Source organism: Cynoglossus semilaevis, chromosome 17 (genome assembly GCF_000523025.1).
Source record: "Cynoglossus semilaevis isolate Cse_v1.0 chromosome 17, Cse_v1.0, whole genome shotgun sequence".
Lineage (NCBI taxonomy): Eukaryota > Metazoa > Chordata > Actinopteri > Pleuronectiformes > Cynoglossidae > Cynoglossus > Cynoglossus semilaevis.
This window is the reverse complement of record NC_024323.1, coordinates 4,341,164-4,358,710: the sequence shown is the minus strand read 5'-3', so window position 1 is coordinate 4,358,710 and position 17,547 is coordinate 4,341,164. Positions and strand designations below refer to the sequence as shown.

The 17,547-nt window shown below is 36.7% G+C and overlaps 4 protein-coding genes and 1 long non-coding RNA gene across 6 annotated transcripts in view; 2 read left to right on the top strand and 3 right to left on the bottom strand.

Moving 5' to 3' along the window:
• Window positions 1–958: 958 nt before the first annotated feature.
• On the bottom strand, window positions 959–2,700 carry snrnp25 (small nuclear ribonucleoprotein 25). The gene is made up of 5 exons (XM_008329485.3): window positions 2,435–2,700; window positions 2,242–2,332; window positions 1,999–2,104; window positions 1,519–1,593; window positions 959–1,247 (listed from the first exon to the last, which is right to left on the bottom strand). Exons 1-5 carry the CDS (start codon window positions 2,657–2,659, stop codon window positions 1,190–1,192), a joined length of 555 nt encoding a protein of 184 aa, XP_008327707.1. The 5' UTR covers window positions 2,660–2,700; the 3' UTR covers window positions 959–1,189.
• Window positions 2,701–3,123: 423 nt separating this feature from the next.
• polr3k (polymerase (RNA) III (DNA directed) polypeptide K) lies at window positions 3,124–4,507 on the top strand. Its single transcript, XM_008329483.3, has 3 exons — window positions 3,124–3,349; window positions 3,435–3,522; window positions 4,007–4,507. The coding sequence occupies exons 1-3, from the start codon at window positions 3,239–3,241 to the stop codon at window positions 4,132–4,134; spliced, it is 327 nt and encodes a 108-aa protein (XP_008327705.1). The 5' UTR covers window positions 3,124–3,238; the 3' UTR covers window positions 4,135–4,507.
• Window positions 4,344–6,087, bottom strand: LOC107989863 (uncharacterized). The gene is made up of 2 exons (XR_001761382.2): window positions 5,549–6,087; window positions 4,344–5,512 (listed from the first exon to the last, which is right to left on the bottom strand). It is a non-coding gene; the product is annotated as an uncharacterized LOC107989863 (long non-coding RNA).
• Window positions 6,088–6,630: 543 nt separating this feature from the next.
• Window positions 6,631–10,923, bottom strand: cdip1 (cell death-inducing p53 target 1). Of its 2 annotated transcripts, XM_008329482.3 has the most exons (6): window positions 10,772–10,923; window positions 10,004–10,047; window positions 9,676–9,820; window positions 9,053–9,205; window positions 8,484–8,760; window positions 6,631–7,917 (listed from the first exon to the last, which is right to left on the bottom strand). In XM_008329482.3, the coding sequence occupies exons 3-6, from the start codon at window positions 9,746–9,748 to the stop codon at window positions 7,806–7,808; spliced, it is 615 nt and encodes a 204-aa protein (XP_008327704.1). In that variant the 5' UTR covers window positions 9,749–9,820; window positions 10,004–10,047; window positions 10,772–10,923; the 3' UTR covers window positions 6,631–7,805. The 2 variants fall into 2 exon arrangements, with proteins under 2 accessions (XP_008327704.1, XP_016896346.1); XM_017040857.2 differs by lacking the exon at window positions 10,004–10,047 and having other exon boundaries at window positions 10,772–10,846.
• A 1,160-nt stretch (window positions 10,924–12,083) lies between these two features.
• LOC103392781 (probable E3 ubiquitin-protein ligase MGRN1) overlaps window positions 12,084–17,547 on the top strand; it is a 17,707-nt gene continuing 12,243 nt past the window's right edge. Inside the window, exons 1-6 of the mRNA XM_025064514.1 lie at window positions 12,084–12,833; window positions 15,251–15,369; window positions 15,459–15,547; window positions 16,042–16,188; window positions 17,144–17,261; window positions 17,391–17,513. Of these exons, the coding sequence (XP_024920282.1) occupies window positions 12,746–12,833; window positions 15,251–15,369; window positions 15,459–15,547; window positions 16,042–16,188; window positions 17,144–17,261; window positions 17,391–17,513 (684 nt within the window). The 5' untranslated portion in view covers window positions 12,084–12,745. The remainder of the gene's footprint in view (window positions 12,834–15,250; window positions 15,370–15,458; window positions 15,548–16,041; window positions 16,189–17,143; window positions 17,262–17,390; window positions 17,514–17,547) is intronic.

Sequence of the window (17,547 nt, the reverse complement as noted above, 5' to 3'; positions counted from 1 at the left end):
TAGATCGACTAATCTGTCTGTTATTAACATGTGGGTTCATGTTGGTCAAGCGTTTCCTCCCCGAAAATATTCGAGATATTCGAGATATTATTGGAAGGGCACAGTTGCAAACCACTGATCTTAAGTCAACAAAAGGTTGAACTGGTGACTTAGTGGTTAAGGAAGCGGACTTGTGTCCGGAAGGTTCACTTTGGTGATGGGTTACAATGACAATAAAGACTATAATTAAACATGAAATGTGCCCAAAAAAAGCACTGAAACCATGTTTGTATTTTCAACATACAGAGACAAGAAACAACATGGAGTGATCTCTACGTAAAGAACACAGACGGGACTATCTCACTGCAGTGAAAGAAGCTCAGGTCACTGACTGGTCAACGATAAGGTACAGTTTGTATTTATTTTTTACGGACTTTATCTACGAATTCATGTCAGCCTTATCATTTTATTTCCCCATGTTCATTTGCCACACCTTGAAAACATGCCTGTGAAGTCACTGTGTCTATGCACCTTTGACAACTGTAGAAAGCAAAACTTAGGGAATATAGAATAAATGTACGTATATATTACGTATGAACATAAACTTAATTTCAAGCCAAAAAAAAAATCAAGATCCTTGGATCAGTACATCTGAAGTCACAAAATTCAAATGTAAACTGTACTTTCAGTCAATAACCCTCTGCTTCCACAAGCTCACTTTCAAATTATTACTATAATTATTGTAATTATTTTTCTGTATCTATTCCATGTTATTATATTAAAGAGGTTCTGCACATTACCTTACTGCCTTGAACGCTCCCAGAGTGTCCTATTCCAGTCACATTCAAACGAGGTAAACAAAGTAACTGTGCATCTACTGTTCACTTCTACCAGGAAATATTCAAATGAGCCACGTACGACTGCTCTCTTGACAATAGAGCCTTTTGCACGTTATGTAAGTTTAATTGAAACACACGTCCATGTCACCAGACATTTATTTTGAATTTGTAAAAAAAAAATAAATAAAACCCTCTACCTGCAGTTAATCACATGTACTACACAGACATCCTGCCAATATGTACACATTATATCGCTTGTATTATGACCATAGAGCAATTTTGTAGGTGAAATTATTCACTTATAAAATTATTCATATAAGTTGGAAAAAGTCGGAGCAACAGAACGAGGGCGACTGGAATCGTCGTTGTCGTCACTTTTTCCTCAGCCTCTTCATGAAAGTCACTTCGTCTCTGTTCCTTATTCCGTAGCTGAAAATGTAAAAAACAAAATATATATTTAATACATGGTAAATAAGAAGATAATAACTAGTTCATGACCAAATTGAAATACTATTGAGAACCTGATAATGTATATTTTTATCTGTACAAATGACTGTATGAGTTGCTGCCACCTAGTGACTGGAGGCTTGTTATCATTCAAGCATTACAGCAGTGGTGCACTTATGTCCAGCGTGCCACATTCCATTGGATGCCTTCCACGGCACCTTACCGCACCCCGTAAAAGAGTTCATACACTTACTCTTTCAGCCTAGTCTTGTCATCTTCAAGCCTTTCTCCTTGAAATGCAAGAATGTACGTTCTCCACACATATTTCCTGTTAAATAAAAACAAACAGGTTTGAACAACTTTATCAAATTGATTATATTGTCATCGAGAGTTTCGCTGTTTTACATTTTCTGGTTTTTCAACCATTTTGAAATTGGAGTAAAAGTCGCATTTTAATGGCACCTGTTCAAGAGTTTCCTAAAAACTGAAAACACTGTAAACTAAAATTTGAAATTCAGTCTCTAGTTGTGATAAAGAAAAAGGCTGGTGGTAAAGATATCCCTGAGAATTGTACAAAGAAATAATTCTCTTGGTTGAAAAACTGCTGTTGGAAATATTTAAACCTAAACTGAGGATGTTAAAGATCAAGTAGCTGGCCTGAAAAAAACCCCAAAACAAAACACATAACATAGCATTAAAAAATAGTTTTCATGTTCAAATGATGTGTATTTACCAGCTGATGGGCCTCACTCCTCCTTCACGTTGCTGTTTCAGTTCAATAAATCTACTAATGGCCTTCTTCAGGTCAAGGACAGATGCATTTTGCACCACCACTATGGCTGGGACAGACAGAGATTTCTAATATTAAAAATAATGTATATACAGCACATACAATAAGTCTCTCACTAAGGGTTGTTCTAGAATGCTGGGACATATTTGCTAATAATAAATATGTACACACAATGGCCACACTTACGCATCACTTCATTGTCCCCCTTCACCACCCTGACTGTCATCGCCTGTCCATACTCCAGAGCTATTTGAGAATTGACCTCTTCCAAAGTCACCTGAAAAACAAAAGCGTTTTAGTACAAACCGGAAAATATAAATCTGTGTGTCAATATGTCTCAATTTAAATACGATGTATTGTGCTTGTAAAGCCTGTTTACTTGAATTGGTAGGTCACAGAGTAAAGGGTCCTGCACAATTTGAGCGAGCCCTTCCTCAAAGATATCCAGGATTTCAGAGTGAGGAAGGGTCTCCTCGTCTTCCTCCTCGGCCTCATCTCTGTAATCATGCTCATCAAACTCCTCTTTCTCCTCCTTCACAGACGGAGCTCCTTCTTCCGCAGCAGCAGCAGAAATTGCAGAAATGTTTTGACCCTGCTCCTCCATATCCACTAACTACGAGTGGTTTGCTTCTACAATCGTTATATTTGCATATGTTGGTTTCATTTTAAAATACGGAGAAAAAACTGGAGGTTAATGTTTAAAAATATCACAATCTACTTGGCTTTACTTTAAAACAACAATAAAATAAATACGTTGCACACAAAATTATTGTGAAAACCAAAAACAGGGCAGTATAAACCTTGTCCCACGCTATTTGTTTTCCGACAAGAAAGCGTTGCTCTGCACGAGTGATTACAACGCTAATATTACTATAACTAATAACTTATAAGTGATTAAAATTATTGTTGGTTTCATTGTTTTTAAAAATAACATTTTTGAGTGTTAATATAACACCAGTAGTATATTTTTAAACCCAACTACACATTTCTATTCTATACAATTTGTTTCCAGTCGAGCTGTATAAGGACAAACTCCCGTCACTTCCGGTACCCGTCACGTTTCTAAAGAGCCGAAAGCTTAAACCTGTTTGCTGTCTTTGTAAAATTCCGCATATGTTATATATTGTATGCATAAAAAATATATTTAAGTACAACGAGATATATATACACGTCTCGGATAAAAATGCTTCTTTTCTGTCCAACGTGTGGAAACGTGTTAATTGTGGAGGAAGGACAAAAGTGCATGAGGTTCGCCTGTAACACTTGTCCGTATGTGCACAACATCACGAGAAAGGTAAGAACAAATAGTGTTTTTACCAATTTACATTAGAAGTGGAGAGATTGTAACCACTTTGTTTGTTTTATGTTCCCGCCTCCAGGTAAATAACAGAAAATATCCCAAGTTAAAAGAAGTGGATGATGTTCTTGGTGGCGCAGCAGCTTGGGAAAATGTGGATTCGACGGCAGGTAAGTGACGTTAAACTGCATTAATGTTTTGTTTTTTTCTTTGCCTGGAACACTGTGACCTTTTATTATTCTTACATTCTTATAAATAAGTAAACTTCCAAATAAATTTAAGTATAATAAGCATAGTTTACATCTGCACTTACATTTACCAGCTACTGTTATTTAGATGGTTGCTACCTTAATGTCCACTTTGGTATAAACACATTGTTTTCACCCACAAGTTGTACAGTGTGCTGTGTTAATAAAATGTTACCAAATGTTTTTAAATACCTCTATCATTTCTTTTAAAGCACTAGTGGAGTTCTAATGACTTTTAATTCGGATTAGCACAGGGTTCAAATGATTAGTCAGGGAAATACATTTAATAACAAAACAATATTCAATGACCCCCTAAAGATAGGTGATGTACAAGACTTTCTTGTGTGAATGTCAAAACCCATAACGTATTTGTGCTTTAACTTTTTGTCTTTATTTGTTATTGTAGAAACTTGTCCCAAATGTGAGCATCCTCGGGCATATTTCATGCAGATTCAGACCAGATCGGCCGATGAACCCATGACCACCTTCTACAAATGCTGTAACGCCCAGTGCGGTCACCGCTGGAGAGACTAAAATATTTGGAGATGTGGTAAATACAGCAGTAATTTTCAAACATTATTTAAAAAAAAAGAAAGAAAATCCAATCAAAGCATATATGACTTGATCCAGTGGCTAGTAAACATTGCCTTCATTTTATGGGTTTGTTATGCTTACTGGTCATCCTGGGGGAAATATTTGGTCCATCTCACCTCCACTGTCCCAAAAATGCCTGAAGAAATGTCTTTTTTTTTGCACAAACATGGTCAGACGTTTTTAAGTTGTAAGAAAATAGTCAAAAATGTAATGCGAAAATTGACCAAACTGAACACTAGACTAGAATTTTTGTCGGGGAAAAGTAAATGTATATAAAATGTAAATAAAAGGCGAGAGCATACTTTAAATTAGATGGCTGTTTTAAGATCCACAATGAGTATTTCTTTCAGGTCATTTTCAAACAAGAGGTTTTTATTTAAGTTTTTATGAGGCCATATTTAATGCTTTTAAATAAGTTGACGAGTCTTTTTTGAATGTTTTTATAGCCACCTGTTGAGTATTTAAGTGTTATGCCTGTGGTGTAGACAAACAAAAACAATTACATGAGATAGAAAATAGTATTTATCAGACCATATAAACGAAATTGGATAATATTCCATCGTATGCACAATAATGTGTCTTCTCCGTCCGTCTGTGAAGACTTAAGCAAAACTTGTCTCCTTGCGTTATCATGTTACTGCTGGTAACGTGGTTAGTACAGAAAATGGGTTTACATGGATTTTGACCCGGTTGAATCGACTAAGAAAAACAGTACAGTTTGACTATTAACAATAGCAGAATAATTACATTGAAGTCACAGTGTCAAACTTGTATGTTCAATCTCTATTCCAGTTCTATGGCATATGAAGTATTTTAAAAATTACAGGATGTTAAAGACAGACAGAATATAGGATTCACAGTGAAGTCAAGATAAATGTTGACCTTAACAAAAAACAATAGCGCTGTACAAGTCTTTTCGTTGGATTTTTCAAAGAACAATATTGTGGGATTAAAAATGGCAGTGCTCGGCTGTAAACATACTGAGAAATGCGAATGCTAAAATTTAAATGTAGTTTCAATTACTATCCTTAGCAAACAAACACACGATATTCATATCACAGCAATTCTTATTGTTTATTATGTTCCTGCTAATAATCAATCCTCAAAGTTACACACTGGGACTAATGCGTATTTGTAAATAATGCCTTGGTCCTTTTTGGCGTCATAAGTGTTTTCAAACTGAACAGAGCAAGCTTAGTTATCGTTTATATCCAAACGAAATTAGTAGTGCGTTGCATTAGAACCAGAAGCTTTCAAGACATCCAAACATGTGCTTAAGCAAATGCAAAGGATCTGAGCAGCTGTTTGATAAATAAACCTAGTAAGGAGACGAGCAGCTGTTTGATAAATAAACCTAGTAATTGCGCCTCCTTTCCATATTTTGTGACAGAAAGATTCCGACAGATTGTTCCTGTGTAGTTGTTGTGGTCAATGTCGTGAGAGTGTAAGGCTTAGACGAGTGTTTCGAACCTGTTATTGAGCTAAGCAAATACTTAATTTTGAAAATTCCTGTGGTGCACCACCAAACAAGTGGCCTAAAAGCAGCGGTTCTCAATTATTTTGTCATGCCCCCTCCCTTGAACAGAAATGTTTTCATGCCCCCCCATCCTCTCTGCCTCTGACCCCCCCCCTAAAATATATATATAATGTATATTTTAATATATATTTAATACATGGTAAATATAAAGAAAATATTAACTAGTTCATGACCGTTAACTGCTATTTGACTATACTAGTGGTATTATTCGTCAGAACATTTTTTACATGTTTATATGTAATATTTTTGAGAAGTACTGCCATATATGTTTTAAAATATACTGATCTTGTTTTAATTTACTTGCTTGGTGTGAAACCTGGGACTGTTTAGTTGAACACAGTATCTATATTTGCAGGAATTGAAGAAGCACAGTCATCAGCAGTTGTTTATAGCTATCTGCTGCCACCTTGTGAATCACATTTAATTGGTCTTCCTTTTCACTGTCATATTGGCGAAGAATGACTAATTTTTTGCAAAAAAAATATTTTAATTTAGTGAAATTAAATACTTTTCCACAATGCACCAATGTGCTGCGGCAAAGCTGTTGGCAATCATCGGCTTAGGCGAAGATTAGTGCCGGTGTTAACGTTAATTAGGACGTTAATTTAAGTGTAAAATTGACCTTGTGAATTGGAAAACATCGGGACCATCCCTGTATCCCAGACAACACCAAGCCTTCATAGAAACACATGACCTTAGCAAACATGTTTATTGATGTCATGCACTGTACAATCCATTCTGCCATCTCTGGTTAAACAAAGCTATACATAATTAGGGATGCATGTATCCTCGGGTTAAACAAAGCTATACATAATTAGGGCAGGTGCATGTATCCTCAAGTTCAGTAAGCAAACACAGCACCAGTAGGAAAAAAAAAAAACATCTACTGCCATTACTGGTTTGAACAACATTTCAAATCATGTTTATTTTTCTTTAAAGGATTAGTAAAGGCTGGGAAATATATGTAAGAGAGGGTAATTCAACATAAAGTGCAAATGTTAGCTTTAATCTCAGAAACACGTACAGCATGAACAGACGGTAATGAAGTCTTTAATTAATCAACACTGTGTTAATTAGTCAATGAAGTCCGGCAGGTTAACAGTGTAAGCTCCTTCATCAAACAAGCCTATCTTGAACAATGACAAATAATTTAAAAAAAAAAACTAAAGGTAACAGGATTTAGTAAGGATCAGGAGGGTCAAAGTTTAATGATTAAATTGCACGTCTTCAACTCTACCACGTTAATGTCCATTCTAAGTACTGAGAGACTTCTAGACATTTAAAAAAAAAAAAAATCAACACGGTTAAACGACTTGAACGAAATTCAGCTTTTCCTAAGGCGGCAGAGATTGCATCTGATTGGCTGCTTTAGCTTGCCTGAAGAAAATCTTTTACTGTTAAGAAAAGTGCCCAATAAAAAGACCCAGGAGTCTCAATGCCGTTTAGTTTTTTTTTTTTCCTTCAATTATCACCAGTCCTTACGTTAGCATTGCAAAAATACAATGGCCCTTCGTCTCCTTGCATCCACAATGCAGTCAAAACCAAAGGATTCAAAACAACGTAACAACAGTGTCAAAATGTGAATTTCACAAAAATAAACTGACCACGAGTAGTTAGTCCAATATTTAAAATAAGAAAATAACGATTATGTAACATACGTAATACGCACAGATTATTTTGAATAAATATAATGACCCGTTTCACAGTTTGTTTTCACTTATCCTTTTAACAAATGCGACACGGAAAGAAAAAAAAAATCATTCTTCACGTAGGATCACGATCATCTGCCTATAATCACATCAGAGTCCTGCACCCTGTGTAGTTCAGCGAGAGGTTTTTTTGTGTTTAAATGCATTTTTTATTACGTCAATTCTAAAAGAATTACCGAAATGGCTCATTTTCTGCGAACTCGTGATAAAACTACACTTACGATTGAGGAAGGCTACACAACACTTGCGAAAAAAGAAGCATGGGGGAGAGGGGATCAGAGCCTGACATCACCTGCAGCCTGAGGTGCTGTGAGTATAGGTGTGTGCCCGTACATGTCTCTGTGCAACAAACAGCTGTCGGTGGGTTAGCATATACGCTTGTATGTGTAAATGTAGCCCTTACAGTTGGGGCAGGTGTGTGTCACATCCTTGAGGTCGTCAATCAGACAGGGAATCAAGCAGCAGCCCAGGTCGCAACTGAAAAAGAGGAGCAGGGATAAAGTAAAAAAAAAAAAAATCATTTTTTTTGCTTCTCTTTGTTCTTTATAAAAATATATTCACTGCAGGTGTCTTACATACTGAAGCAGAGCAGCCCTACACTTTTACAACCAGTGTAAAACTATTCTGTTGAGTGTGTGGTTTCAAGCTTGAAACCCGAGAGCGTATTTCTATATTTTGAAAGTTCCCTTTCAATGTGCATGCCTCACTAAGAACTGTGCACAGTAGATAGAAACAGCGGCTTGTTTTTATCTTAACGTAGAGCAAAATTATACTGCATACTGCACAGTACATACTTACTCTAACTCATTTAAGATTTAAAACACTGACTAATTTTGAAAATGAAAAAAAGTATAAAAAATGATAATGGAAATTTGCTACCAAGTGTGTTAATCTTATCTGGTCCGGTTCACATGTTGTTATTCCCTTGTTATTGTGCAATTACTTTATTTTTTGTGGCAAAATGCAGTTTGAATAGTCATCAAGCGTACCACGGAAAATGTCTACGTTAAAAAAAAACGGTCGTCGCATGTGACCCTACTTACCCAACGAAGAAACAGAAGAGGCAGAAGAGTGTGTTCATGAGACCCACATCGTGAGAGATGCGGGTCACGATCGCCTGCTGACAGTGTGGACAAACTGTCTGCACAGGTGACGTCTGGAACATTTCCCCCTGCAGTACGGTCACGGTGGTGGCCCCCCCCGGAGGAGCCAGGACGGTTGCTGTGTGGCCCCCCATGTGAACAAAGTGACTGGAGCCGGGGCCCATGTGTCCAGGCATCGGGTGAGGATAATGACCCGGAGGTGGTGGGTAAATGCCACCTTTTGGGGATAAAACAAAATTGCGATATTGACCCTCTTGTATAAACGTTTCCTGAGTACGTTTCAGGTTGAAGTTTAGCTCGTTTCAAAGTACTGTGAAGATATGTTTGTGTAAATTTCTTTAAAAAAATCTATTCCCATATTTTTTTGGCAATTTTTTATTAACAGGTTATATCTGCACAGGTCATTCTGTTCTCTATGTTCAAGCTTCTCTAAATGTCATTATGGGCTTCGTTAACGGCTAATTTCGGGGTAATCCATTTTGGTCATATATCAACTTTTCTAGACACACCTTGCGGTGGTGGAGGCATCGGCATTGGCATTGGCATGGGTCCTTCTCCAGGGACGTGTGGGGGCAGAAAGCCCGGCTGGTGGCCCTCGTAAGGTGGAGGACCATATTCTGGAGGCAGTGGCTGTCCCAGTAGAGGAGCAGTTGTTATGGGAACTGGTGAGAGAAGACAACAAACACATACATATTATAATGATAACTTCTTGACAGCCATTTAGAGTAATGGAATTAAACATTAATGTGCCTCTCGCGTGTAAAAGCTTGATGCAACTGCAACTCAGACACATCTTTAATACCCTAGGACAGGCTCAGGGGCCAGATGTAACACGTTTAGCATTTTAATTTAGCCCACCAAACTTTTCCAATTTAAGAAATATATTTATACTATCATTATACTTCTGACTTTTCCCTGCAATACCACAGTATGTGTGAGTCAACTTTGCATAACATGTTATTTTTAACCATGGCTAAACTCCAAAGTGTTTCTGTTTTAACTCCTGTGTACTCAATCTGGGATTCATCACCAAAAAAGAGAAACTGCATTTTTGTAACTCTTCATGTTAAAGGAGTGAATAAGCCCCAGGGTCATCAACATTCCTACAATCTTTCACACTCGATTTTATTACCTCTTTGTCCATTCTTCTCATCAAAGGGCGGTGCGTTGGGCCCTGGATATGGAGGAGGAGGATCATTAGACATACTGTCCAGATGTCTGGGTAGGAAGAAGGGCGGAACACACGACTTCTTGCACGACTCTCCTGTGCTTTCACTCTGTGTAGTGAAGAAAAAAAAAAACATTTTAGATGCAAAACTCTTTACACTACGACAAAAGGCTGTAATGAAACTGTTTAAGCAAATGAATGATTGATGACTTAGTAAACAAACACATGCCAACCAACCACATGCCACCCCTAAGCACCACTACCCGCAGGGATATTGAAGCAAAAGATTTACCTTTTACACCTGGAAAATAATGACCCAGTCACGATTTAAGAAACCTGAAAAAGAAATTATTTTCTATTAAGGGCTTTATTTTTGCAAAAACGTAAAAAATAATATTTTTCAGCCTTCCAAAAAAATATAAATCAATCTGTTTTTAAATTAAAAAACTGTTTTGATGCGCGTCTTAAAATCGCTATATTGACAAAATACTTAATTAAAAAAAAGAAAATATTTTATCAATACCAATCAAACGTAAGGTCGGCTAAGGCTATCTTGGCAGATATTTCTTGAATCCTTGGCCAGATTATCTATCCTTAAGCTACTTGTACCACGGACCAATAATAACCCAGTTGTGTGTCTAACTAGAACATGTTTACAGTATAGCAGCGCTATTGTTAGGTTATCTAACACTAACCGTACACAGCTAACAACTGTAGCATGGAAGGCTGTGGGCGTCACTTCGTTCAGCTGACTAACAGGTGTATGAAAATTACCTAAATGAATATTTAATATAAAATCAACAACAGTATAGTGTTTGCTGGTTTGTATTATGTTAAAAGGCTCGTTCTCAAATAGCTTAAAGCTTAGCTTGCTAGCTTGTTGGCTGGCTAAAAAGCTAGCATGACCAAAATAGGCACATGAACTATAAAACTGGAAGAAGTATACGCGTGTAATAAGTAAATACCAAATTAATGACATCCAATAAATAGCATATGTATAACAACGCGACTGCCTATGTTACTCTCACTGAAGATGTTAAACTAAATTAAATGAAATGACCTGTAATGAAGGAAGAGACGCAACGATGCTTCCTCGGTGCAGCTCAACTTAGTTTGACGTTAATAACATCAACATCCGCTCAGTAAGATTAGCTGCTCGTAAATTTACAAAAGAAAACCGTCCAAACTGGTCTAGGTTTTACTTCAAATGTTCATACTCGTTTTTGTTTAAACAAAAATATTCACAGTGTCTATTTTTTCCGATTATCTTTCCAAAAATATTTAAGTATTTTCTTGGTAAAATTTCGTTTTCCATTCCGGTGTGTGGAGCCCGCGATATAAAAGATAAGACACATTAAGTACACATTATAAAAATGTAACTCCAAATTTAAATATAAATCTAATCATGGGTTTTGGTATTTTGGGGATGTAAAGGTTTACTAATATGTAACTGGAATGCTATTTTATTAATATAGACTAATACCAAATCGTGGGCCAATATAGTATTTGTCAAAAAAGAACAAATAGTATTTACTATCCAAACAGTAAGTGTATACTACTATAAAAAGGGGCTAGTAGTCTTGGCCTGTGACAACTGCACCTCAATAAGTTTGGTTTAACAGGAAGAATTGGATTGTACACTTAATTTCGTTCTGTTGTCGTTTTGTCCTCCTATACCAGTAGGATCAATCTAATATTGATTTGAAATTTTTCATCTTGGAAAAAAAAACTAATTGAAATTGAAAAATCTCAATTGAAGGGCAACCTGTCTGCTGAGATTTTTCCACTTCCCTAATAACAGTGCAATAAGATTTTTTTTAATTCAACAAAAAGTGATTTTGTGAGTTAGTAGTAGAATGGGTTGAATTTAAAAAAAAGTTTCTGTAAGAAACTCATGTCGTTTTTTTTTATTTCTAACAAAATAGTAAGGAATTGTTTTAATATTTACTGACACCTAGGGGCTATGATGAGGAATTGCAAAAACATTTTAAGGAAGTGCAAGGTTAAATTCAAAGGTAGAATACACTGTTTGTTTGTTGAACAAATTCTCATAGAAAGTATTACACGATTGTAGTGAGACGTGTAATGGTATATGTTTTGTTGACAGAGACACTATTAAAAATGCAGGATGGGCAGCTGAATGTGAAATTGACACTTTTGCTATGGCTGGGATTGACAGCAAATTAAATGTACTGATCAAAAACAGTTTGAACAGGTTAAAAACAAAAATGTGGCAAGGTGGAGACATTATAGGTGGATTTATTGGACGGAGGATGTCAAAGACGCAGAAGGAAAATGGTAAAGGTGGTGACGGTGACCCCTGGAGGATGTCAAAGACGCAGAAGGAAAAACTGAAGACTAGTGGTAAAGGTGGTGACGGTGACCCCGTTAGTTAAAGCAAAAGAAAGTAAAAGCAAAAGGAAGACGTACTGTAAACACTGTTTTCTAGAATAAAACAATAGTGGTGGTGACTGTGTCATTGGGCTGATAAGAATGGCTAATCTATTCGATAATATGATTCCGTATGCCTGACAGCACACGGATAAAAAGTAAAATATCTACCTACACCCTGGATATAACCTTGTTAAGAATAATATTACACGGGAATCCTGTCATGTCGCTGATTGGGTTATGGTTAGATATAAAGCATGTTGATAGGTTGTAGTTATTACATGACGTGTAATACAACCAATCAGCATTAGAGTTAGGCGGGTCTATCAGCGCATGCGTTCAGCGTATGCTTGGAGACAGCCAATCACGTCCTCTGCCCTCCCTGCTACCTTTGCACAGCTCGACCAAAACAACTGGCCTGTTCCTCTTTCGTCGCGATTTGTTTGTTTGGACTCAAGCGATTAAATAGTTAAAATGACGAATTAAAACCAACCGTTTGTTATTCGTTGGGCTTTAAATTTAATTATAACGTTTTGTGACCCCTAAACGGAGCTTCTGTCGGAGCTTCTGTCGCGACTTTAGGTTGTCTCGCTGGTGGCTAACAGCTAATCGTAGCTAAGCTTGGTGACCCGACAGAGAGAAGATGGGCTCCATCCTGAGTCGAAGAATCGCTGGTGTTGAGGATATCGACATTCAAGCTAACTCTGCTTATAGATTTCCTCCGAAATCCGGTGAGTAATTGACATGTTGTCATGGTTAGATTTATATTATCGCAAATACGCAGACGACGAAGTCGGAAAATTTCCGTCACATCCAAAAGGTATTGCATTCAATACATTGTATTGCAGTCATTTCGACAATCACAACTACTATGATAATCTCTTTAACCATAGGGAAAGGTTAGACTTTGTATACAGTAGCCTTTTCTTTTCTTGTGTTAAATACAACCCTGAAATATTACTGGAAATAGCATTCCTCGTCTTGGTAGTCTCTATACAGTAATGGTGAATGTTTACCCTAATTTAGCACCCTATGATGCTTCCTAAATGCTCTGACCATCTTCTCAGACTTCTGTTACGAAGCCCAAATGAAGACACTGACACAGATGACAGTTAACAGCCTTAATTTTTCTTTACAATAATGTGCGCTACTGTACTGTGGTCAGTCAATAAGGAGAGGCTTGATTACTCCAATTGCGCTCACCTGCGGCCGGGTCTGCATCTGCGTTGGCACTCCCGTGCTCTGGTGTATTTAATGTATTTACATAAAATGTATGTCTTATATTTCCATTCTACAATTCTACTGTGCAAATAATTGTGTGTGGAATTGCAATACAGTCTAGAAAGGGTTGATAATTGTGTGGGGGGGAGGGTTGTAAAGAGTAAATATATATGTAAATAATATAATAATTATCTCGCCCCTGCTTCGCATATTTTCCCTTTTCGCTGCGGGTCTTGGGACGCAACTACCGCAATAGGAGAGGGACCACTGTAAATACTAAAATCTGGTTGAAAATGATGCAGGTTATACAGTAATATAGAGACTTGCAAATTATAAGTGCTTGTCAAGCAATTTTTAACTTAAATAACATTTGTTATGTCAGTCTTGTAAATTCAGATGCCATTTGTAGGTAAATAAACAGCAGAGCATTATAAAGGTGCACATGGAAGATACCAGTGTCTCCAGTAATAAGATAATGCTGTATTGTTTTGTTGTCCCTCTGGATCGAATTGTTATTTACAGACTTTGCAAACTGTTTAGTATTAGACGTAGTAGTAGACTAAATGTGTCTTTTTCATGTTTGGTCGTTGACTCGAATATTAATAATTAGTTTGTCCCTGTAAAAATGTACTTACACAATTTAAAAACACATAGCCCTAGTTACATTTTATAAATGCTGTTGTCATTGGAATTTAATTTGCTGGCACCAAATGACATATAACACTGTTTAACAACCAGTAAACCAGATTTTCTTTTTAAAAGATACAAATAACGATTTAGTCAAAGAACTGTGTATTTTTTGTCTTTTCTGATAGAGGAGCACATTGTGTAATCCATAAAGAATCAGACTTTTTATTGTCACTTGGACTTTAGTCAAAATGTTCTTTTATATGAGTTTTTACAATGAGAGCAGGGACTGTGACAGTAAAGTTATTTTTCCTTCTCTTGATAATGCAGTGTTGCCTCTCTGTATTGCGGTTCTCCTTTCGCTCCCTCAGTACAACATCGCAGATTTTTATATTCCAATTTCATGAGAGTTTCGCTATATTGCGGTATTTTGTGGTAAATCGTTTTTGAATTTATGCTATTTTCATTATTTTCATGATTAAAAAAAATTTTTTTTTAACCTAAAAAAATTAAGCAGTAGCAAAAAATAAACTAAAAGACATCGCTGGTAGCTTTGTTTACCTAGAGGAGATCGAACACAGCATTGAGTATGCTCTTCTGTTCCTCACGCTGATCAGCATCTCCACTACAGTGCGTTGCTGTGAAGTTTATGCTCTGGTGTATTTAATGTATTTACATAAAATGTATGTCTTATATTTCCATTCTACAACTCTACTGTGCAAAAAATTGTGTGGGAAATTGCAATACAGTCTAGAAAGGGTTGATAATTGTGTGGGGGGGAGGGTTGTAAAGAGTAAATATATATGTAAATAATATAATAATTATCTCGCCCCTACTTTGGATATTTTCCCTTTTCTCTGCGGGTCTTGGGACGCAACTACCGCAATAGGAGAGGGACCACTGTAAATACTAAAATCTGGTTGAAAATGATGCAGGTTGGGTGACACAGAATCAGGAGAAAAAGTTAAAGCACAGACAAGATTCATGAATGTACTCGTTGCTTTAGAGACCTGTGACAAAAGAGAAGGAATCACTTAAGAAGGCATTTTATAAAAATGTTCTACCCGTAAAATACTGTACCTGTGTTGGTGTTCATTTTGGATAGGGCTCACAGAGCTGCAGCAGAATGCTCTGACTACCACCCACAGTTGAACAAACATGCAGGATTCAGTTAAACCAAAACCCAAAAAGGCGTCAACATTGCTTTTAACCTGTCAATCTGTCAACTAAACATATATGATAGAATATAATGATTGTGCACACAATTTATAATTAACAAAGTTCATCTCTCTTTCCTCAGGGAACTATTTTGCAAGCCACTTCTTCATGGGAGGAGAGAAGTTTGACACACCACATCCAGAGGGATACCTTTTTGGAGAAAACACGGACCTAAATTTCCTGGGAAATAGACCAGTGCAGGTGAAAGAATTGTATATTTTTTATTCCATATATGTAAAAGTACTCCGAGGTTGAATTAATCATTGTTATATAATTCTTTTTTTTTTTAGTTTCCTTATGTGACTCCTGCACCCCACGAGCCTGTGAAAACCCTGAGGAGCCTGGTCAATATCAGAAAGGACTCTTTGCGTTTGGTCAGGTAAGTCAGTAAAGAAGTCACACTAAAGCAGTGTTTCTCAACCTTGGGGTCACAATCAAACATGGGGAACACCTGGGACTACGCCTAGTAATTGATAAAAAATATTTATATATATTTAATATTTTTTCATCATAAAAAATAAAAAATATTTATATATATTAAATATTTTTTCATTATTATTTTTAAAGTTATAATTAAAAACATCACACACAATCTTAAACAACAGTATTCTTTCACTTTCATAAATATAAATACGAGTTGCAAAAAAGCACCTTAAAAAATATATCTGCGCTGGTGCATCTTGATTAATGGCTGCAATCACATGACTCATGCTTCAATCTTGACACAATATACAAGACAGTATAACAAACATGATCAAAATCTAATTGTAGAAAAAAATATCTCTGGGGTTTGACGAAAAATTGTGATGTCAATATAGGTTCAGGAAGAGACCTTCTGATGTATGAATGCATTTCTCTGTCTACATTCTGCAGGTATAAAGATGACTCTGACGCACAGGTGGAAGAAGGTGCAAAACCAAAGGTCCAGTACGGTGTGGAGTTTACCTTTGACGCTGACGCTAGAGTGGCCATCACGCTCTACTGCCAGGCGTTCGAAGAGTTCTCCAATGGGATGGCAGTGTAAGTGTTGTTATATCGTAATGTTTGTTATATGTCGGAATGGTCACATGGTGATGTGTATGAGTCTTGTTATATTTAGCATGGAAACTAGAAGTTATTCACATGAATTTAGGATTCAAATTCATTTTAGTCAGCATCTAGTTTGACTGGTGCCTCAAGTCAAACACTTTAGAGTCAGATCTTTGTCCATCTCTCTTCCGTCCAGTTACTGTTATTTTATTTACTTAACTTAAAGTCTTCAATGAAGACCAGCTCTGGTGAGACTGTAGCAATCGGTTGATTAATTAACTTAAGGGCCAGATGCATTTATCAGTTCTAGATTCTATTTAATGGTTGTTGTTTTTTTGTTTTATTACATTAGCATGCTGTATGCCAGACTTTAAACTGCTTCTAGATTTTCTCTCTACTATTTCTTGTTTTTCTGTAATGACTGCCTCAAGAACACAAGGATGGACTGAAGGGAACTAACTGAGGAGACTACAATTAATAATTAGCAATTGGCTCTTTTAAAGACACCTTTAAATCAATGCAGTCCACATTTAAAATGGGATACTTGTATGTTTTTAGCTGCTCCAACAGTATTGGAATATATTGGAATATATTGGAATATTAGTGGCGCTTTGGCCCAGAGGCAATGTCATTGGTGTGGAACCCCAGGGTTCACCTCCTGGGCGGGTTCGAATCCCAGTTAGGGAGGATGGATGGATATTGGAATATTAAGTGTTTTGCACTAACCTAATAAATGTTGGCAATTAATTAGGTTAGTGCAAAACACTTTATATTCCAAAACAAATATTAAATTCATACAGTACACGGACAAAAATAGATTTGACGAGTCCCTAGCAACTAGCAGTTGCCATGGATACAACAGATAAGAAAAATGTTTTAAAAGTCTTCACATTTAAATGATAACCTGCTTCTTTCGTTTGTGTGTTTTGTTATTTTTGTAATACAGGTACAGCCCAAAAGATCCATCGATGGTCTCTGAAACTGTGCATTACAAGCGAGGAGTGAGCCAACAGTTCTCCATGCCGTCTTTCAAAATAGACTTCAGTGATTGGAAAGAGGAAGATGTAAGGAGTTTTTTTTTTTTTAACAGTGGTTCTTGGAGGTGTACTAAGAACAGCCAGATACACTAAAGCTATCGTGTTTTGCATTTACACCTATTGTAACTTTTATATGTACTCTCTCTCTCCATAAAGCTGAACTTTGACCTTGATCGAGGTGTGTTTCCCATGGTTATCCAGGCTGTGGTCGATGAAGGAGATGGTAGGTCCTGGGGCTGCATGCTGCTCCTTAACATTTTGAGTTTTTTAATGTCAAATATCACTTAAAGCAGCTCCAGTGAAGCTAATTTAT